This window comes from Aspergillus heteromorphus (genome assembly GCF_003184545.1).
Source record: "Aspergillus heteromorphus CBS 117.55 chromosome Unknown BO70scaffold_4, whole genome shotgun sequence".
NCBI classification, from domain to species: domain Eukaryota; kingdom Fungi; phylum Ascomycota; class Eurotiomycetes; order Eurotiales; family Aspergillaceae; genus Aspergillus; species Aspergillus heteromorphus.
The window spans coordinates 395,705-415,969 of NW_020290409.1; the positions used below are offsets into that span (position 1 = coordinate 395,705).

The following is a 20,265-nucleotide window of genomic DNA, read 5'->3' on the forward strand; positions in this document are numbered from 1 at the left end:
TCAAACGGATAAAAAAAAAGACACATAGTACCAGTGAACAAAAGTAGGTAGTATCCTCCCGATAAGAAGAGGAGAAGGTGACGTTGGTTGGAGAAGGGGGGGGAAAGGAAAGAGAGAAGAGGGAAGGGGGAAAAAAGAGCGGCAGCCCAGAAGGGAAAAGACCACGAAGACCGAGCAAGACCACCACGAAAAGAAAACAACACAACAACAAACATCACCACCAACCACGTTCACTGATCCAACATCATCGGCCAGATCATTGGGAGCTGCCGAATTCTGATCTCGACTGATGGAATGAATAATAATGGACGGTCCATGGGCCGAATGGGGCCCCGATCGAACCATCCCTCAACCCATGGTTGTCGACTGACCGGCCAGCGTCACATCGCCGTTGCCGATGGTCGCATTTGCTTGCTCCATCTGCTCCATCTGCTCCATCCCAGCGGCCCTGAAGAGCGAGCTGCCTGCCTGCCTTGGGGTCCTCGCGTTCCCCTTCTCCCCGATCTTGATTCCTCTTCCATCCATCTGGCCTTCTTTCCCGCGCGGTGGGGAACCGGCAATGGTCTCGGATCCACTGGTTGGACCTGTTGCTTTTGTTACTGTTCGTTGTAATTGATCATAATACTTAATCGATGATTCCCGCCGTTCTTCCGTCGATCCCGTCCTTGACATCCATACCTCCAGACCTCCATACCAGACACCTCATATCTCCCATACCCTCCACCCCCCCAGTACCTACCTTATTCCTCTTGTTTTTCTTCCATCGCTATATATACCTTTATCGGTCCATCTCCATTCGTCCCATCCAACCTCCCGTGTGGATTAGCACCCCAAGGGAGCTCTACAAGTACTTGTATGCCACACCCCCCCCCCCCCCCTCCCCCTTCCTGGATGCTGCCCCCCCTGCCCTTGAGATGCACCCAGGCTCCCTGCATAGGGATCGTCACGGTTGTACCCTACTTCGCAACTCTGTCCCCCCATCGTCCTATCGCACACTTGCGTCACTGCAGGTTGACAATGCGGATACCCATCCATCCATCCATCCGTTGTAACCCTGGGGACTGACCGTCACACTTGTCACTGTATAGATTAACTGCGAGATAGCAGGCCCCCTTGACAGCAACCGTTCCTGAAGGTGTCCGACAGAGGTTATTCCTGGTTAGGGCTCGCATCCTAGCTTTACCCCAGCATCGCAGGACTCCCCCAAGTCGCATGCGCTTATCGCCGTCTGGACCTGGACCTTCATTCCTGGTTCCCCACGTCCTGTCCTACCACTTAAGACATTCCACGGGGAGGAGCAGATAAACCCAATACTACTTGAGCCCTGCCTTCCGCCGACTTACCGCTCGGTTGTACAAGGCCACCTCCGCGGTCACCACCTACGGGCTGCGAGTCACACGGGCCGACCACTTGCCCACCTGGCCGCTTCGCTCGGCTGAACCTCCTCTACAACATGGCACCAATGCATTCGATAGACCCCGAGAAAGGCAAGGATGATGAGCACGATCATATACACGAGGAGCCGGTGGAGGAAGATGAGGAGGATGGTGCCGAGATGGACCCTTCCCTCCAGGAGTACTTGGAGCACCAGCGCATGCTGGACGAGTTCCTGTCCCCAATAGCTCTAGACGAAGCGGTCCTGTATAAACTGGCCCGTCGCTTTTCCACAATATACCGGGACCTGGCCCTGCATTCGAGCGAGCAATTCCTGCCGACCCCTGTGACTCGGTTGCCCACCGGTCTGGAGACAGGCCGGTACCTGGCCATCGATGTCGGAGGAACCAACCTGCGGGTTGCATTCATCGAGTTGCTGGGGGAGGCTACCGAGTCAGATGTACGTTCCACAGACGCCTCGGAACGGTCTCGGGATACAATCCGGAAGGCGCAGAGACAACGGGTTCAGCGGACTCTCGAGCGAGCTTGGCCTATACAGGAGCATCTGAAGATGGACAAGGCGGAGGACTTGTTTTCATGGATCGGAGATTGCATCGCGGAAGTAGTGGCAGAAAGCTTAACTTCGGAGAACACGAGAGGCAACGCTCCAGAGGAATTGGAGATGGGCATTACCTTTAGTTTCCCGATCATGTAAGTCTCCCCGGGTGCGCACAGCCCACGGCCCTCTTTACTCCGTCTGACTAACCGGCAACAGGCAGGAGTCTCTCGCGGAGGCTACGTTGATGCCAATGGGCAAGGGATTTGCAATCACATCGGACCTCGATCTACACAAAATCCTTCTAGGCGGCTATGAGAAGCACACAAGACGCCCGGACGATGAATATGAGCCTTCGAGCAAACGCCGGAAGCTTTTCGACCTACCCAAACTCAAAATCGCAGCCATCACCAACGATACCGTGGCCACCCTTGCGTCTCTGGCCTATGCCGTGAAATCACTGCCCAACAGCCGGGTGGCTATGGGTATTATTGTCGGCACGGGATGCAATGCGACGATCCCGATGAAGCTCAACATGCTACACGAATCCAAGGGGAAGCAAGTGAAGCTGAAGAATCCCGAGGCTGAGGAGACCGTCATCAACACCGAATGGACGATCGCCGGCGCCGCGCCACCCTTGAAAGAGCTCGACATCATAACCAAGTGGGATATGGATCTCGACCAAGCATGTGCACGCCCCGGCTTCCAGCCCTTTGAGTATTTGACTGGTGGCCGGTATATCGGTGAGCTCATTCGGCTCATTCTCTATGACTACCTCACCAATGTTAGCGGGCTATCTACAAAAGTACTGCCTGCGCCTCTCATCCAGGCCTATGCCTTGACAACCACGTATGTTTCGGATAAAGTCGCCCGCGCTCGATCGGATCAGGAACTCGCAGATGAATTATCGCGCTCTATGTCTCCGCCAGAGAACAGCGAATGGAGCTGGGATGCTCGGTCCGCAAGTGTCTTTCACAAGATCGCCCGGACTGTTCAGAGACGGTCTGCTGGTCTGATCGCTTCGGCAGTCGTAGGACTACTTGCATGCGCGCAGGAGATTGAGCTTAAAGTGGATAGCCACGAGAGCTCACCGAAGAGTTCCAGCGCGTCTTTGCCTGGGAATGACAGCGCGGCGGATTTGTCCGCTGTATCGAAACACCTCTCCCCTTCGACATTAGAGCCACCGAGCGCAAGCTCAAATGACCCTATAAGCCGCGGTCCCATTGTTCCTGTCCTCTCCCCCACCCCCACTCCCGCGGACTGGCAATCGGGTCCCGAGGAACTGGTCGTGGCATACACCGGCGGGATCATCCAGCACTATCCGAACTTCAAGGAGACGTGTCAACAATACATTGACAGGCTCATCATGAGAACCGGGCCGCAGAAGAGCGGGAAGTCGGTCTTCTTACGGGAAGCGTCCGATGGCGGTGTCATTGGCGCAGGCGTTCTGGCAGGGATGGAGGGGAAACGGTAAGACTTGGACATGATCTTCGGTTCATACCGACCTGAGAAGATCCAGGAAAGCGTTTTATTGGAGTATGATTTAGCTGTTGGGAGATAGAACCCGCTTTCCTCGTATAGCGTTTCTGAAAGTCTCGTTTTGGTTACATCATCGCTATTCACATGGCTTTTATTATACATAGGCTTAGGATCAGAGACTGACAGAATTTGACGCATACTCATGATCCCTTGCTGACTGTTCGTGCGCACTGTCCATGGTGTCGATGGCGTTCTATTTGCTGACATCGAGCACTTGATGAGATGGTTGTTGTCGCAAATTGCGCCATCAAGGCTGGAGAGATCTGCCAGCGCACGAAAGTCCCTCGCGTGTGGTTCATAGCTGCCTTGACCCACCATTACAGATTTAGCCCAGCTTCTCCAGGCCGGGGGATCGCAGCATCGAAATTCGATACGATGCGGCATTGTCGGAGACCTCGGTAGATCCAGGACAGCTCGTCCTTTAAAAACAGCCGGTTGAACCTTGAGTGAGCTAGCCGGAGTCCTGCCCTGTTTATATATAGCGGAACATGTTGTTTCGGACGCTGCGCTTCATGGCCGCCGGCTTTCCATCCTCGTATTCGATTCCAGCCGCGCCTCCATCCCCGGACATTTGCTCCATGCGCTCCCGGAGCTCTTGGTCTGCCTGGGTGACACTTTTGGCAGAGTCTTGCTTGGAGGAAATGGGCGTTGGTGGGGTTTTCGACTCGCTGTCTGAATCGCTGGGCCGTGACTTTGTGTCTGACATCACTTAGCACTCACTCGTAGCTTCGATACTAGAAACATGTCTACCAACCTCTAGAGTCTGTCAATTTACATCCAGTTGTGGTTATATGTCTTGCCTGTGAAGTCGAGGATACACACGACCAACAGACAGTCCGAATACCCGGGCGAGCCAGAAATCTAGAAAGAAGCATACTTGCGCTTCGCAACAGAAGAAACCAGTGCAATTGAACAGCAAAACAAAAGATGCGCTCGCCTCATCGCCATCCCATTGATGTAATCACCGATCACATGACCGTCTATCACGTGCAGATTACTCCCCGCCGCCCAACCGACCGATCGCGGCTCCACCGACCATCCCGACGTTCTCCATCATCTCCCTAGCATCATCAGCAAAATGAGCAACGCCCAGGCATACTACGAGCTCTATCGCGGGAGCAGGTACGGATGCACCCTGTCACGCTGTTCATCCATCATAGGGACGCCACTAACCCCGTCATTTCACAGTCTCGGACTCTCCCTCACCGATACCCTCGATGACCTGATCAACGAAGGCCGCATCGAGCCCCAGCTCGCCATGAAGATCCTCTCCACCTTCGACCGCATCATCACTGAGGTCCTGGCGGATAAAGTGCGCGCGAGACTGACCTTCAAGGTGCGTGCTTCTGCCTCCTGTCTCTCCCAGATCAGATCCACCCCGTGCCAACAACCACCACCGCACGAACCCCAGCACTAACCCACATATCTCCAACAGGGCCACCTCGACACCTACCGCTTCTGCGACGAAGTGTGGACCTTCCTCATCAAAGACGTCACATTCAAGCTGGACAACCAGACCACCGTGTCCGCAGACAAAGTGAAGATCGTGAGCTGTAACAGCAAGAGGCCTGGGGAGGTGTAGCGGAAATCAACCATGTTACGCATGCAGTCGATACAACACGGACGGGCGTTTCTTTTTTTTTTCTTTACTTGATTTCAAAATATCTGAGCTGGGTCATGGGGGTTGCTTGATGATTTTTCGGCGTTTGGAGGGTCTACGATATACTGAGGTACTGGGGTTGTATTGTATTGCGATGTGCTGCAAAATATGAAGAAGGGAGGGAGTGGGGATGGGGGAATAGATAGATTTAGATACCCGAGAATGAGATGGTACTTTGTTTTTTCTATTTGCTGGCAGTATGGGGTAAATGAGGCACTGTAGAGTGAGTGAGTGAGGTGGAGTAAAACCAAGGGACAGGCAAGGCTGCCATCAGTCTGTCATGTGAACGGACGGAGACTAGATTCCTGCTCAGTAGCAGACATGCGGAGGCGGGGAGAGCAAGCGGAAAGCCGCCTCCCGTCGCGATCGCCTGTCTAACTTTCCTTCCTTCTCATTGACATGCCACCCACCCCAGACTCGCTCTCCAACTCCCACCCCCTACTCTCAGTAATCGAACCAGGGAGAATGCCTCGGACCCTCCCGTGGCTGAAAGAAGAAGCCATCATCAAGCGCGAACAACTGACGCCGACACCGACGTCGCGACGAGCAGTGAAATCCGAACCACCCAAGGAACCAAAAAGCGAGAGCGATGTGACACCCAAAGCAGAGGGGACGCCGAAGTCTCGAGGACCCAAGAAGCGGGATTTTTTCCGTTCGTGTGTGTATACCCACCTACCCACCTACCCTTTACCCTGAGCCTGGTTGCCGTCGTTGCTCTACCGGGTGAGTGAGCAAGTGAGTGAATGAATGAAGTTGTGAACTGACCGTCCGACTCTTTCTGGATAGCGCCCACCCCACCATCATCCCCCATCCACCGATGTCCGTCAGAAGAGTACGTGGGACACCCCTCATCCATCCACCCATCCTGTCCTCTCGCCCTCCGCCTACCCAACCCCGCAAGAACACTACCCACAGGGCGATAAACATTAACCCAGTTCTGAAAATAAAAAAAGATATCTCCGCGAAGGCTTCGACAAAGATGACATCTACATGATGGTGGAAGACGAATTCTACGCCGTGGCGCAAACGTTCACCCAGCATCTCCACTACGCGGAGTACGTGAGACGAAAAAAAGAGGCGAAGCTGCAGAGCGCAACCGTCATACAGAACTTGGCGCGGCCTACGGACGGGGTGACGCCGATGAGCGAGGAGGTGAAGAGGAGGAAGGCGGCGGAGGAGCTCTCGTTGAAACAGAAGGCTGGGGTGGAGAGGGGCAGAGGGGAGAGACCGGCGGTGGATTCGGAGGAAGAAAGGGATGATAATAATATAGAGGAAGAGGGGGAGGAGGGGGACATGTGGGCGGGCACTTCGCTGCATGATCTGATGGTTAGTCCGCGCAAGGCCCGGTCTTTGGTGGGGATACAGGGGGTTAAGTCGTCGACGCGGGCGGCTGCTGGGTTAAGGGCGTCGTTGGCGACTGGGACTGGGAGATGGGGCAGTGGGGATGATGGGATTAGGGGGGCTGGGGCGAAGGATGAGGAAGAGGTCGATCTACTGGAGACGGACTCGGGAGATGACGATCTGGACGCACGGACGGAGACGAAGACGCCAACTCCAATGAGACCTGTGAAGCAGGGGCAGCAGGGGCAGCAGCAGCAGCAGCAGCAGCAACGGCGCTCGACTGATTCGGACTCCAAGGTGAGAGGGATATCTAGCTTGCGAAGCAGCCCTGTGGCGGGTCGCGCTACAGAGGATCGGGGGATAAGAAGAGTGAAGTCTATGAGTGCTAGAACCAGTACGCCAACCGGGACCCAATCTAAAAGACGATTATTATTTGACGACTTTGACGAGCTTCCAGAGCTACACAAGTCGAACATTCAGGTGCAGGGCCAGAGATCCTCCCCGTCATTAGGTGGCGACACGCAACAAACTCCACGCGGCATTGATCCGAAGGCAAAGAAGAAATCGCGTCTGAACGAAGTTCCAACATTCTTGTTTTGATGATGACGTCCTGAGGGATATCCCGAGGGGGGGGTATGTTATGTACCCTTCTGTCGGACGTGATGTGATTGATATTGAGTGATGGTCGATTGACTTGGGGGATGATTCATTCCTCGTAGTCTTCGTCGTCGTCGTCATGGAGCGGTCGGGCAACCCGGACGCTCAGCCTCCGGACATGGGTCTTGATCTTGTCTCGTGTCGACGGTTGATGGTCCATGGCCGTGACCGCTGCTTCCTTCTCCTTCTCGAGGGTCGATCCCCGACTGTGCAGGGTGGCCGCACTGCGAGCGATGGTCAGAATGGCTGTCAGGACGATCGGGGTGCGAGGCTACTGACTCGTCATCTGAAAAGAAGGCGGGCAATTCCTCCTTGCGAAAGTCGGTGGGGGGACCCTGGGGTGGATGCATTAGTACGATCCGAGAGGGAGCAGGGATCGGACGGAAGAACTCACGATTTCGAGGACCTTGTGCTGTTGCTTTTCGCGCCGGAATGGGGACTTGACGAGTCGAGCTATCTGCCGAAAACACTCCATGATGGTTGAGTTGTGATGTTGTGTTGTGTTGCGAGGTGGTGATGATGGTAGAGGTGATGGATGAGGATGAGGATGATGATGATGAGGATGAGGATGGTGGTGTGGTGTTGATGATGATCAAAGAGTGGATGGATAACGAGTGTCCAGATCGGTCGCTATCTACGCAGAAGCAGGACCGAGGCAAGCAAGCAGCAATTAAAAAGGTCTAATCGAAACCCAATAGGCGGAGCGAGTGGACGCTTCTTCTTCTTTTTCTTCTTCTAAAGAGAGAAGAGAAGAGAGAGCTCTATCAAACGAGGGACAGGAAGCGAAAAAGAGCGGAAAACACCGAAACAAGAACAAGAAGGAGAAAGGAAGGACAGGCGGGAAAAAAAAAGCTCTATGACATTAAGGCGCAGGAACAGACACAAGACAGAGAAAGGAAAAGAAAAAAAGACAGATCCTCCGACTGGGGGGCCGGCCGGTGAGGATATATACCAGAATAATCAGAATAATCCCACCCAACCAACCCCAGCTGGGGCGCCCGGTTTTGGCCCTCTTTTGCTACTGCGGCGGCGGCGGCGCGCGTCGTCGTCGACGAACAGCGGCTGCGAAGCAACGGTTTTCCGCCCGTGCAATGCAGGTTTAAGCTGATCGGCAAATTCGGTGGCACGACAACCGTGACAGCCTTATGTACGGTCTAGTCTAGTTCCAGGGCCGGTATGAGTATGGGTATGGGTATGGGACATGGGTATGTTGGATTGGGTGGATGTGGATGTGACACATTCCGTTGGCAGATTGGCCCTTGGCTTGGCCTTCTCCCCCCTGGCAGTGGCAGTGGGAAGAACTTGGAAAACACTGCACGGATGAGGCGTTTCTGGATAATTACTACGACAAAGCAAATATGCTGCGGCGGCTTTTCCCCCTCCCGTCCCCTCCCCTTTCTCCTTTCCATTCTGGGGGGGGGGGTTGTGGCACTGACACCTTACGTAGATACCTACTGACCTACAGCCTGTCTGTCTGCTCTGGTGGTGGTGGTGGTGGTACTATAGTTTCTTTTTTTATCCGCTGCTGTACGACCAGCTGCACCACAACGGAGCACCACCCAAAATAAGGCGTCACCAGCCAGGCTGTACGCTCCCGTTCCGAGGCAAGCAAGCAGGTAAGCAATCATCTGGCTGGCATATGTACTTATGTTAATGTCAAGGTACGTATTACCCAGGATATCCTCTCCAGCATCATCACCACTAGTATCACCCTAGGTAGGTAGTTACTACTCCGTAGTACTTGGATAAATGCAGGAAAGAGAGTATGTGTCCAAACTTCAAACTTCAAACAAGCCAGACCCCTCGTCATGATCAATCCGGTGGCTTGGGCCGATCGCCTCCGATCGTCCCGATCGTCCCCAGCTGAAGCAATAACGCTACCAGAATAGATCCGACGGGAGGGAGGGTCGGTCGCATCATTCGCATTGTGTTGGGGATGGGGATCGGGGTCTATTCATTATCCATAATCCCTTGATTCTCGCACCCATCCCAATCAACTCGTACCCTATCTATCCATCTAGTTAAGTATCTATCTATCTACCAACCTAAATACTGTACTTACTACTTACTTACCTACCATACCCAACCAGGTCCAACTAATAGCTATGTACGAGATAGCTATCCAGTACACACACATACGTAGCTAGCTAGCTAAAAAGTCCAGACCCAGACCAAACTAACAATGCAGAGCAGAGGAGACAGGACCCAATCAAAGGGCAACAACAACATTCATTCCAAGCTCCCAAATCCCAATATATGTAATCCAACAAACACTCACCCTAGGCACTTACTAACTATACTTACTAGTGCCCAACCCTAAATCCGATAACTGCTGCCCATGCCATGCCATGCCATGCCATGCCACCGAACAATCAACAATCAACAATTAACAACTAACAATTAAATTAATAATAGTCCTCCTTTATACTGTACCTAACCATAAATGATAAACAATGAAAGAAAGAGATTGCTCGGAAAAAAAAAAAAAGATAACAATCGTCATCGAGAAGATTCCATCCTAAATTCTTACTGTACTGTACTGTACTGTACTGTGTCTGGCTGGCTGGCTGGCTGGCTGGCTGGCTGGTTGGGGGCTGTAGGTAGGTAGGTTTGGCTTTGGCTTTGGCTTTGGCTTTGGCTTTGGCTTTGGCCCCCATCAGTAGGTAGGTAGAATAGGTAGAGCTCTCTCTCTCCCAGCCTCCCTTACTGTGGAATTGTGATTATTAGATACATTTACATTTACATTTACATTCAGTACTTACCCTGATGGGTGCGGAGGTATTTATCTATCTACCTATTTACCTAGGTAAGTAGTAGCAGATACTACCTAAGTATCTCGTAGGTAACTAGGAGGTAGGTAGAATGAAGGTACATACGGAGTACCGGAATAAATCTGAATACGAATAGTTATGGTGGTGGCAGTGATATGATAACCCGGGTCATATAGTAACTACTCCATACTCCGTAAATCCACCTTACTAGGTATGGTACAGGTATAGTACTATAGATACTCCGTACTTACTTACTTTCTCTGTTTGTAACTACCGGAATGGTACCTGAATGGTATAGTACCTACCTATATTAAGGTAGTACGTACGTACTATACATATAGTACGTACCTACGTATCTAGGAGGTATAGTAGTATTGTAGTACCCCGGTAGGGGCACAGGCAGATAGATCTATCCACCTATCTTCCCTTGCAGGACACAGGACAAGGAACCAGCCCAGCGTTTCGTAATCGTATCTACCCGGAATGGGATGAGGGATCCGCAAAATCAGATGGGAGATCAGGGTCATGAATAACTAGATAGATAGATAGATAAATAGATAGGTAGGTAGGTAGGTAGCGTTCACTGGGAAAACTTGGGGGGGGGGGGGTAATTACTCCGGACGGGCACCAGATTCGGGGTATACTATTCCGGACTATGCATACTTTGTTGGTTTGTGTTTTTTTTTTTTTTTCTGGATTTTCGACGTATTTTCTGGGGTCATTGGATTTGGTTTGTTTGGGGGTCTGTCTACCCGTCCGTCCGCTGTACGGAGTACTCAGATAGAGTATATACCTAAAATACTCCGTAGTTAGTGAGTGCTGTTTGGTACGGGGGCTGTATGTATTGGGGGCGGCGTCTGCAGGAACTGGAGCTGGATCTACTAAGTACAGTTCTGACTACTGTGGCGGCGTAGTCAGATAGCTTAGCTGGCAGGCAGGCAGGCAGGCAGGCTATTAGAGGTTACTGACTTACGTACGGAGTACATACATCGGCAAAATATCTACATCTTGACAGTGACAGCATGATGCTTACCTACTAGATACATGGATACATACATAGCTATCTAGCTTCCATTCCTTGGTACTTACTTACTGTACGACCACAAGTATCCGTAGATGACAGGACTCTCTACTCTCTACTCTCTACTCTACTCTACTCTATCTACCGTATACCCACCCACTTAGATGGTACCTGGATACCAATACCCACCTAGATAACCTCACCCCCATCCAAACTCAAACATACTTACCCTATCCACATCCACATCCACATCCAAATCCAATATCCAATTTGCCCCATTCCTCCCTTCTCCCCCTCCCTCTTTCTCCCCCCCTTTAGACCACCGTCCCACCCCCCAAAAATGCCCCTACTAAACCCCGGAATGCTCCACACCGGAATACAAATAATCCACCCTCTCCCTACCGTCTCCCCTCCATAGTTGGGCGCTGCGCCGCTCCATTTCGCTGCGTCGGTTGGTATGTACTACATGCATACATATTAGTTACTCTGTATGGAGAGTATGTTCGCGATAAGCTGAGACCGAGACCGAGACCGAGACTGAGACCCAGCGGACCCTGGGCCTGGGTTAACCACCTAGCCTGCTCACTTGTTTATACCTAGATATGACTGTTGATATTGGACTGACACTGGGGCGACAGACGGAGACAGACACAGACACGGACACGGACACAGACTAAGTTACTCACTAACCCGGGGCGGGGCCAAAAAGGTTGGCGTGGTTTGTTTGCGCTTCGTATCTTCAGGTTAGAAAGAAAGAACGAACTATCCTAGTGCTTATTGTTCATGCTTACAGAAGTATAGAACCGTTAATTTAGTGGCTCGGGGTTAGTATTCATCAGGGGAACAAAGAGGTCGTTGTTGTTATTGTGGTAGCGGTGGTTGCTATCTATCTATTATTAACGAAATGACTATCTAAAATGACGGTGCTAGGGGCAGAATCAGCAGCAACAGAGGTAGCAGGACAGGGGCTTATTTCGGGTAATCCTTGATGTGGTAGCTCTTCAGCTTGACGAACTGCTCGAACCCGAATCGGCTGAGGGTCACGCCGCGCCCGGAGTTCTTCCAGCCCGTCCAGGCCAGGTCCTGTCTTCGTTAGAGATTTCTTTTCTCTCTTTTTAGAAACAAAAGGAAAAAAAAAAAAAAAAAACTCACCGGACTAGGATAATCCGACCGATTGATGAACACCGTCCCGGCCTCGACGCGTTCGATCAACTCCTCCGCGGCCGCGACATCCTTCGACCACACGCTGGCCGTCAGCCCGAACTCACTATCATTCATCAGCTGGATCGCCTCGTCGTCACTCTCGACCTTCATCACCGGGATGACCGGGCCGAAAGTCTCCTGCGTCATGACGAGCATCTTGTGGTTGCACCCTGTCAGCAAGGTAGGTTTGACATAGTTCCCTCCCCCCGGGAGGTTATCGAAGGTCTCGTTGGCGGGCGTCTCATCCACGGCGCCCTTCTCGACCGCATCCGCAATATGCGTCTCGATGTCCTCCTTCGCGCGGCTGGAGATCACCGGCCCGATCTGCGTCTTGTGGTCGAACGGATCGCCGACGCGGTAAGTGCTCAGGACGCGCTTGACCTCCGCGACGAACTGGTCGTAGATCTTCGCGTGCACGTAGACCCGTTCGATGGCGCAGCAGCTCTGGCCGCTGTTGAAGATCGCGCCGTCGACGATCTCTTCCGCCGCCCAGGCGACGTCCACGTCGTCGCGGACGTACGCCGGGTCCTTGCCGCCCAGCTCCAGCCCGATGTTGACGATGCGGTGCGCGGCGACTTTCTGCACGGCTAGTCCGCCCTCCACGGAGCCGGTGAAGCAGATGTGGTTGACCATTGGGGTCTGGATGAGGCTTTCGAGGAGGGTGGGCGAGCCCGAGTGGATGTATTGCAGGGTGTCGCGGGGGAGACCCGCGTCGTGGAAGGCGCCGGCGACTTGTTCGGCTATGGTGGGGGTCTGGGGGGAGGGCTTCAGGATGACGGCGTTGCCGGCGAGGATGGCGGGTATGAGGCTGTTGACGAGGACAAGGTAGGGGTACTGTTTTGTTTCAGTGATTAGCCAGGTTGTGAGGTGGATGTAGTGGAAGGAGGACGTACGTTCCAGGCAAACATGATGAAGACGACACCGACGGGCTTGCGCTTGACAAAGCGCTTGAAGCCCTTCTCTGCCTCTCCGGGCACCGTGCCCGCCTCGCCGAGGACGGAGTCGCTGATGCTAGTAAGGTAGTGGCTACGCTTGATGGCGGTCGCGACCTCGATCCCGGTGTAGGCAATGGGCCGGCCCATTTGCTCGGTGATCTCGATGGCCAGCTCATCCTTGATCTTCTCGAGGTTGTTCAGCGCCCGCGTGACGATATTTTGGCGCTGCTTGAGGGTGGTGGACTGGGAGAAGGACTTGAAGGCCTTCTGGGCGGTCTCGGCGATGCGCACGACATCCTCCGGGGATGCGCCGGTGCGGTGGAAAATGGGGCGGTTGGTGATGGGGGAGATGGTGGTGAGCTGGGTAGAGACGGACATAGACATGATTATTAGATTATAGTGTACGCATGGATAGATGGATAGATAGATGGATGGATAGATGTATGTAAGTACCTAGTTGGATAGGAAGAAGGACGAGAGGGAGTATGGAGAGAGAGAGAGAGAGAGAGAGAGAGAGAGAAGGAGTTGAAGGGAATCGGACGGGGATGATTGCGTCATAGGGGCGGGCGGGAGAGCTGCTTTGTTGCGGGGTCTTAATCGTCCCTATTATACAACTATACCTACGCAGTACCAGTACACCTACACTGTACAACAGCACACCATTACATCGGACGTTGATCCCTTGGGACAATTCGAAACATAACACAACAGGAAAAACTCGGTCACTCTGTTTGCTTCATCCAACGGCACCAGACACTGAAGTCATTGCTTGGTATTCATTGATTGATCTATAGATCCCGAACCAACCGTGCTCCCGCCCAGGGGTAGGGGTAGTTACGCTGGTACCAATTGACACTGCGAGGCAGGTTAGCTGGATCCTCAGCATCCTCACAAGACAGACACTTACAACGTAGTGCGTCCCGCAATCCGCGGGTGCGTCGCCCACGATCCTCCGAGGATGACATTGTGCTTTCCGTCGAAGAAATCGGCTGTGCCCAGTCAGCGCATTCCCCCTTCCAACCCCCAGGGGAGAGACTTACACGTATATCCGGGGTAGATCTGCATGGCCTCGAACCCGTCATGCGGTGCGAGGGTCGTGCTCGTCCACTCCCAGACGCCCCCCATCTCTCCTTGCCCGGCGAGTCGGTCGCCGTTCTGGATGACGGGGGTAGGGTGCCAGTGTTTGAACCCGACGTTGCAGTCGTCGAGGTCGACAAACACCGGCATGCTGTCGGGCGAAGGGTCCTGAACAGGCTGGTGGTTCGGGGTACGAGGCTTGAGGGGGTTGACTTCGGAGTGTCCGTTTCCGTTGACTCCGTTGGATGTGCTGTGATGGTTAGTTCTGTCCGCTACATATAGGACTTGCGGCACATACCTGTGTCCATTCATACCATGGCCAGCTCCTCTTAGCTGTGCCGAGTAGGCGTAGATGCTCCTGGCCTCTTCGAAGGTAGGGATTCTACAGCCCACCCACTGCGCGTACCGGGCCAGTTCATCGTAGGACGCAATGACCGGCCAGTCCTGGGCGAACTCCAACGGAACAGGGCCAAAGACAGTGCGAACCGCAAAGTTGGACACAAAGTCTCTGGCGGGATGCGTGCCATTCTGGCCGATTCCATTGGATGTCTCATCCGGCTGCACTAAGACCCACGACTCTGGCTTTTGGGCTAGCTGGTTGGCTTGTATAAATTTAGCGTATTCGCCATTGGTGATGGGCCGCGCTTGGGCCTCAAAGGCTCCCACGGCGATGGTCCTCCGAGGCTTTTCGTTGTCCCACCCGTATGAAGCACTGGGCACCGAATCACCACCGTCATCCAGCCCGATCGACAAGGCCTGTTCGGGAATGGAGAACCACTGGTTGGGCTTCTCCTCTGCCCGAGCGTCCCGGAACAGTTTCTCGAAATCTGGCAGCGGGACAGCCGGAGGCGAAAGGGTCCGTTCGCTCTGGAGGAGCATGTAGAGGAACGTCTCCAGGTGCATTGCCTCGTGCTCAAAGCCAATCCAAAGCGCTTCACCCAGACATCTGTTTTCTGCCACCTCATGCTTCTGGAAAATCGACTGCACCCTGCTTCGGACCCTCTCTTGATAATCCATGATATCTCCAAGGACAGGCCATTCGTCTGGGATCTCGCTGTGCTTGTGGCACTTTTGTGGATCGTCAACATCGGGATCTATCCCCCGCTCGAATATGAGTTGAAACGATTTAGGATGCGTAAGCTTTCCACCGAGAGCTCGATTCAAATGGATGTCTGGCCCGGTCAGCATGCTGCTCTGTTACACAGGTCCTGCTCAAATAGTCAGACAAGTATACTGACCGAGGAATGTGGGAATATGTCCCAGGTAGAAGATCAACGCATTTCGCAGTTTGATCGGCTTGGAGAGAAGGTTCTCGCGGGGAACCATTGCCTTGGTCACAACGTCCCACGCTGTCCACAGGGACTGGAAGTCTTCAAAGCTCGGAACTGCATGGGCTGCATACCGTGACGGCGACTTTGGATAGCTGAGAGCAGCCGAAGAAAGCAAATGAATGCCTGTCATACTGGTCAGCGAAACGTGGCTCAATGCTGTGTAACGCAAGCTATGTCACGACGATGACATCGGGGCCAGGGCCTTAGGCTGCTGCCAGGTACTTACGATACTCCCCAGAGTCGTTCCCAATCTCCATGTTATGAATAAAGCCCGCATCATGCCACAGTTTCTCGAGCTGCTTAGCATCGTACTTGAACGCCTCCTCAAAGACAAGCCTCTCGCCCTTCTTAAGTAGTACGCCGTTTATAGTCACATCCCGCGTCGGCGCATAGAAAGCTTGGTGTCGTCCCTCAACGGTGTCGTATTCAGTCACAACCTCCCATTCATCCGGTTTGAACGCTTCATAACCGAGTACGGTATTCGCGTGCACAAGTCCGTTATTGTAGAATTGTCGCGTGACTCCCTTGGAGTCGTTGTAGGCCTTAAACACTTTGTTCGAGTCAGTGCAGCTATCCAACCCAATCACCATCATGTCAGACGGCCCCAGGATCCTGGAATATTGGGAGAGAAATTTCGCGGCAGAGTGACGGTCAAAGTTGCCCATGGACGACCCCATCGACAAGATCACCGTCGGCGATTTCCTGTTCTCTGGGATGTTCAACCAGGAAAGAGCGTCATCGTACGTCCCATGGAGGCCATGGAGCTCGACATGGTGATACTGATCGATCGAGACCTCCGAGAAGGTACGCTCCAGCTCGGACAACGACAGGTCCAAGGCATAGTAGTCCACGTTCTTGCCCACCGCTTCGAATTCCCGGAGAAGTATCTCGACTTTCCGCAAGTTTCTACCAAAATGTCAGACTGGCTGCCATGTGTATGACCAGCCCGTGTCTAGTACGTACCCGCTACCTAGCTCCAGCAATTGCGCATTGTCAGGGAACCGTTCCACGATCCTCCTAGCATGAGTCTGAAGCACCTCAATCTCCGCGTTGGTCAAGTAATATTCCTCCAGATAGGTGATGTCCTCAAAGAGCTTGAGCCCTTGAGCATCATAGAGCAGCATTGTGGGCATCGACCGGCTGGTTCCTGGAGGAGGATCGATGCCTCTCTGGATATCATTTACTAGGGAGAACTGTACGTCATTCTGACGAATATCAACAATCTCCACACTCTTCGCAACAGGACACAAGGGAGACATAGTTGACAGACGGACGTCCAATAGCAAGGAACAAAAAAACAAGTGAGAAGAAGAAGCAAACAGCTCCTAAAAGGCTACCAGATCGGGGGTAAAAAGTCCAGTGCAAGGGTAAGCCACAAGGCTTATATTACTTTCAGGGGAGTGAAAGCCACGGAGTTCTCGAGGGGAGAGGGGGGGTAAGAAGGAGGGGTAGAGGAGAGGGGGATAGTTCGGTCCTTGCAGCTAGAATATGCAGGACAGGCTGATGAATCAACTGATAAATCAAGCGATGAAACTGCGACCTTACGGATTGATTTGAATGGATAGTTTGCATGGAGGGAAGAGGTCCAAACACTCGGGCTGGGTGTTCCACCTCTCCACTCTCGGTGTAGACTGTTCCTGGACCATTTAGGCCGGGAGGGGACCCTTGCAAACAGGCCATCGCGATAGTCTGGACGCGCGAAGCGCTGGGGGAGCCTGGGACAGATCAAGGCAGTCTGTCGCACGGGAGGCCGACAAATGCCGCGGAGGATGCTGCACGTCAATCAGGCCACAGGGCGTGCATTCCGACGTGGGATGGGAGGGGCAGCTTTCCAAGGAACAGCGACGCCTCGGACAGTCCAATGAAGCCTGGGCAACTATGCAAGTGACGCATGCGGAAGATCGGCCGATCCAGCGGGGGAGCAACGACGAACGACGACGAGCGACGGGGAGCGACGGAGAGCAGCGGAGAGCGACACGAAGGTGATGACATCGTGTTTGCAGCCGTTGCACCGTTTGTCTGTGTTTGCACCGTGGGGCGTGTCGGTGTTTGCACCGGTTTGCAGTGTTTGTCGGCCCCACTTCGAGATTCCTCCCCGCTTGCTTCCCACTTCCACACTCCCCATCATCCATGCACCATTTCAGCTGACAGTATATTAAATTCGCCCGGCTCGTATTGAAATCCAGCAGTGGCATACACGGGAGAATGAATGATGAACTGGTCAGCACTAACACTCGGCCAAGGGTCATCCCTCTCGCGAACAGCCAGTGATAGATAGACCCGGCCACGTCCCGGTCATGATGCAGCGCAGCAGCTCATTTGATCAGATTAGGGCTGCGTGTCGAATGCCTTTGGGCCCCACGCTAGGACGATTGCTTACACAGTACGGAGTACACAGGAATCCATGCGTTTCCATGACCTGTCTAACTTTCAGAAGGGGCAGATCGAAGGAATGAAGTTGGTTGGGGTACAACGAGTCCACGGAAGAATACCCGGTGATTCCGCTCTCGGCGTTACTTATATTATCAGAAAGAGAGAATCAACGCAACGAGAGTCGTTCTACGGCGCAGGACCCTTACAGACAATCAGCCGCAGCTGGCAGCTTTAGTCACTCAGGCTTATCGCATCCTGTCAGAAAGAGCAACGGTAATCCCTGCTACATCGATTTGGGATTCACCTTGTGAGGAGCCCCAACCTCCCCAGTCCCCCGAAGAATGCGGTTACATTCCTTCCAACACACAATAATCCCATCGTTCCCTAGGCTTCCTCTTTTCGAGATACCCATTCTGGTAGAAGCACCCACATAGGTGATGTACTCCAGGGATTGGCGGTAAGGTTCCAGCACTCGTATCTGTCCTGGACAGCCTATGAGGTGGTTGTTCCACAACACTTTTAAACATGACACAACTACTATCCCAAAACGAAGCACGTCTGGTTCAGGGAGGAATGTGCAGCGTCGATGGTCTGGTCTGGCGTATGTCAAGCTGGTACTCCGTGATTGGCTGCATGTTCGATTAATATTGGTGGAATGAGCAATTTCTATCCAATGGCATCAGCAATTTATAACCCATGGCCAAGACAGCCAATTTTTCGAATCTCTCGAGGTCTGGCCACTGGACTAAAGGAGCAGTTCCGTCCGTTTATTATCTGTCCAACGATGATTTGATATATATATTTTTACCCTGTCAGCTAGCGGCCGTCATAGCATCAGCATTACCATATCACATATCCAGTTTCGATTACCACAATCCCAATCCGGCAGCATCGATGCCCCAGGCCCAACCGGCAACGCCCATCGCCCCAACACTCATCGTGAAGGCCATCAGCACGTTCACAGCATTATTATCAAAAATATCCCACCCACTCTCCACCCGACGGCTCTCATGTCCCTCATCAGCCTCTTCCGCCGGAGCGTCGGTAGCTCCAGCCCCCCTCAAAGTTGCCGCCTTCGTGGCGGCCTCGGTCTGCGCACCAGAAGCCGAGCCCTGGGTGGGTGTATTAGCCGCGACCCCGGGTTTGGTCGACGACGGATGAACCAGGACCTGTAGGGGAAAGACTAGATTAGCATCGTAACCATACCGCGGATGCTCGGGATGAGATGAAGGAACCAACCTTCTGTCCACCCGCTCCCTCCACAATCTTTCCGGTCCTCTTATCCACCACACTGGCCTGGAACAAAGCGCCCAGAACGCTGTCCAGCACACTGCCCAAGCCTCCCCATAGCGTCACGGCCAGAGCCCACTGCGCCCGTGTCTTCCAGGTAGATCCAGTGTCGCCTTCAACACAAAAAGGCATCAGGGCCGCAGAGGTTGCGGCGATCGTGAACGCGCCCAGCAAACCCGCCAGGAGGCCCGTTCCGGTGACGCCGCCGTTGGTACCGGGGGGGACGACACGAAGGGTAGGGGATGTGATCAGACGCGGGTTGGATTTGGAGAGGATGCCGAGTTCGGAGGAGAACGTGTCAGCTGCTACGGCGGCGTAGTTTCTATCAGAGATAGCTAGTGTCAGCTTTTCGCTCGGGAGAGGAAGAGTTGGGGGCGGCTGGGGGGTCGTACGCGACTATCCCAACGACCAATAGGTCCGCCGCATTGCGACCATTCGAGAAGCACTGTGTAGCGCCCTGTCTCGAGAGGATGTAGGTATGGATGAGGATGAGCACCGTAGCGACGACAGAGTTCGCCAGGACCTGGATGTGGGTACGTCGGCCCTCGCCGCCGTCGGAGCCGGTCGCGGACAGTGTCAGGCGAGCTTTGATGTCGTGTTTGACCTGGAGAATGAGGAAGAAGGTAGGTTAGAGACCGCTGAGGGGTGTCAGGTGTGCTGTAGACCCTCTCACCTTGGTGACTTTGGTGCCGCCATAGTAGAAGACGCCCAGCAGGACGAAGGGGAGGGGCCAGGGGTGGAGCGAGTGGGCGGTGGCCGTCAGGGCGGCAACGGTGAGGCCCAGCGTGGTCAGCGACTTTCGCGAGTAGGCTCGATAGACAAGGGCCGCGACGGCGGGGAGGCCAATATAGGGCTTCATCGTGACGGGCGAGGGTGGATGAGAGGGAGAGGAGAGAAGCAGCTGGATTGCTGGAGGAGCTATCTTAGTCGGCTGTTAGTCGGTCCTTAGCTCCGGGTGACAGCTCCGCGATGGGGCGGCGGGTGAGGGTTGATTGGCGGGACGGTTGTATGGATCCGTCGACAAACAGAGAATGGATCAACTAACAGATCCTATCATAGTAGGTATGGTATCTAGTAGACACTAGGAATGATAGACATTATTGAACCAAGAGCACTGGATCTCTGATATTGCTCCTC

At 53.6% G+C, this 20,265-nt stretch overlaps 8 protein-coding genes across 8 annotated transcripts; 3 read left to right on the top strand and 5 right to left on the bottom strand.

Moving 5' to 3' along the window:
• Nucleotides 1-1,285: 1,285 nt before the first annotated feature.
• Nucleotides 1,286-3,548, top strand: BO70DRAFT_159331 (hexokinase family protein). The gene is made up of 2 exons (XM_025538266.1): nucleotides 1,286-2,085; nucleotides 2,150-3,548. Exons 1-2 carry the CDS (start codon nucleotides 1,454-1,456, stop codon nucleotides 3,402-3,404), a joined length of 1,887 nt encoding a protein of 628 aa, XP_025402220.1. The 5' UTR covers nucleotides 1,286-1,453; the 3' UTR covers nucleotides 3,405-3,548.
• A 314-nt stretch (nucleotides 3,549-3,862) lies between these two features.
• BO70DRAFT_159357 (uncharacterized protein) lies at nucleotides 3,863-4,495 on the bottom strand. The gene is made up of 2 exons (XM_025538267.1): nucleotides 4,224-4,495; nucleotides 3,863-4,168 (listed from the first exon to the last, which is right to left on the bottom strand). Exons 1-2 carry the CDS (start codon nucleotides 4,342-4,344, stop codon nucleotides 3,942-3,944), a joined length of 348 nt encoding a protein of 115 aa, XP_025402221.1. The 5' UTR covers nucleotides 4,345-4,495; the 3' UTR covers nucleotides 3,863-3,941.
• Nucleotides 4,496-4,510: 15 nt separating this feature from the next.
• BO70DRAFT_359342 (transcription initiation factor IIA subunit gamma) lies at nucleotides 4,511-5,250 on the top strand. Its single transcript, XM_025542517.1, has 3 exons — nucleotides 4,511-4,591; nucleotides 4,658-4,805; nucleotides 4,905-5,250. The coding sequence occupies exons 1-3, from the start codon at nucleotides 4,548-4,550 to the stop codon at nucleotides 5,049-5,051; spliced, it is 339 nt and encodes a 112-aa protein (XP_025402222.1). The 5' UTR covers nucleotides 4,511-4,547; the 3' UTR covers nucleotides 5,052-5,250.
• A 344-nt stretch (nucleotides 5,251-5,594) lies between these two features.
• BO70DRAFT_393553 (uncharacterized protein) lies at nucleotides 5,595-7,070 on the top strand (the record flags this gene model as incomplete). Its single annotated transcript, XM_025546383.1, has 3 exons — nucleotides 5,595-5,781; nucleotides 5,916-5,961; nucleotides 6,083-7,070. The coding sequence occupies 3 exons, from the start codon at nucleotides 5,595-5,597 to the stop codon at nucleotides 7,068-7,070; spliced, it is 1,221 nt and encodes a 406-aa protein (XP_025402223.1).
• Nucleotides 6,767-7,605, bottom strand: BO70DRAFT_359345 (uncharacterized protein; the record flags this gene model as incomplete). Its single annotated transcript, XM_025542518.1, has 2 exons — nucleotides 6,767-7,462; nucleotides 7,522-7,605. 2 exons carry the CDS (start codon nucleotides 7,600-7,602, stop codon nucleotides 7,205-7,207), a joined length of 339 nt encoding a protein of 112 aa, XP_025402224.1. The 3' UTR covers nucleotides 6,767-7,204.
• Nucleotides 7,606-11,888: 4,283 nt separating this feature from the next.
• BO70DRAFT_285220 (aldehyde dehydrogenase family protein) lies at nucleotides 11,889-13,435 on the bottom strand (the record flags this gene model as incomplete). Its single annotated transcript, XM_025539152.1, has 3 exons — nucleotides 11,889-12,002; nucleotides 12,072-12,956; nucleotides 13,016-13,435. The coding sequence occupies 3 exons, from the start codon at nucleotides 13,433-13,435 to the stop codon at nucleotides 11,889-11,891; spliced, it is 1,419 nt and encodes a 472-aa protein (XP_025402225.1).
• A 367-nt stretch (nucleotides 13,436-13,802) lies between these two features.
• BO70DRAFT_159528 (DUF323 domain protein) lies at nucleotides 13,803-16,917 on the bottom strand. Its single transcript, XM_025538269.1, has 7 exons — nucleotides 16,429-16,917; nucleotides 15,692-16,371; nucleotides 15,373-15,588; nucleotides 14,433-15,306; nucleotides 14,098-14,384; nucleotides 13,965-14,046; nucleotides 13,803-13,912 (listed from the first exon to the last, which is right to left on the bottom strand). Exons 1-7 carry the CDS (start codon nucleotides 16,722-16,724, stop codon nucleotides 13,846-13,848), a joined length of 2,502 nt encoding a protein of 833 aa, XP_025402226.1. The 5' UTR covers nucleotides 16,725-16,917; the 3' UTR covers nucleotides 13,803-13,845.
• A 1,713-nt stretch (nucleotides 16,918-18,630) lies between these two features.
• Nucleotides 18,631-20,022, bottom strand: BO70DRAFT_359348 (DUF92 domain-containing protein). Its single transcript, XM_025542519.1, has 4 exons — nucleotides 19,802-20,022; nucleotides 19,521-19,732; nucleotides 19,078-19,450; nucleotides 18,631-19,007 (listed from the first exon to the last, which is right to left on the bottom strand). The coding sequence occupies exons 1-4, from the start codon at nucleotides 19,985-19,987 to the stop codon at nucleotides 18,705-18,707; spliced, it is 1,074 nt and encodes a 357-aa protein (XP_025402227.1). The 5' UTR covers nucleotides 19,988-20,022; the 3' UTR covers nucleotides 18,631-18,704.
• Between the last annotated feature and the right edge of the window lie 243 nt (nucleotides 20,023-20,265).

Coding starts and splice junctions, on each gene's coding strand:
- BO70DRAFT_159331 (XM_025538266.1), top strand. CDS start 1,454: ATGGCACCAATGCATTCGATAGACCCCGAGAAAGGCAAGGATGATGAG. Junction 2,086..2,149: donor ACCTTTAGTTTCCCGATCAT/GTAAGTCTCCCC, acceptor AACCGGCAACAG/GCAGGAGTCTCTCGCGGAGG.
- BO70DRAFT_159357 (XM_025538267.1), bottom strand. CDS start 4,344: ATGCTTCTTTCTAGATTTCTGGCTCGCCCGGGTATTCGGACTGTCTGT. Junction 4,169..4,223: donor TAAATTGACAGACTCTAGAG/GTTGGTAGACAT, acceptor AAGTGATGTCAG/ACACAAAGTCACGGCCCAGC.
- BO70DRAFT_359342 (XM_025542517.1), top strand. CDS start 4,548: ATGAGCAACGCCCAGGCATACTACGAGCTCTATCGCGGGAGCAG. Junction 4,592..4,657: donor GAGCTCTATCGCGGGAGCAG/GTACGGATGCAC, acceptor GTCATTTCACAG/TCTCGGACTCTCCCTCACCG. Junction 4,806..4,904: donor GCGCGAGACTGACCTTCAAG/GTGCGTGCTTCT, acceptor TATCTCCAACAG/GGCCACCTCGACACCTACCG.
- BO70DRAFT_159528 (XM_025538269.1), bottom strand. CDS start 16,724: ATGTCTCCCTTGTGTCCTGTTGCGAAGAGTGTGGAGATTGTTGATATT. Junction 16,372..16,428: donor TTGCTGGAGCTAGGTAGCGG/GTACGTACTAGA, acceptor ACATTTTGGTAG/AAACTTGCGGAAAGTCGAGA. Junction 15,307..15,372: donor ACATATTCCCACATTCCTCG/GTCAGTATACTT, acceptor TGACCGGGCCAG/ACATCCATTTGAATCGAGCT.
- BO70DRAFT_359348 (XM_025542519.1), bottom strand. CDS start 19,987: ATGAAGCCCTATATTGGCCTCCCCGCCGTCGCGGCCCTTGTCTATCGA. Junction 19,451..19,520: donor TTGGTCGTTGGGATAGTCGC/GTACGACCCCCC, acceptor TATCTCTGATAG/AAACTACGCCGCCGTAGCAG. Junction 19,008..19,077: donor AGGGAGCGGGTGGACAGAAG/GTTGGTTCCTTC, acceptor TTTCCCCTACAG/GTCCTGGTTCATCCGTCGTC.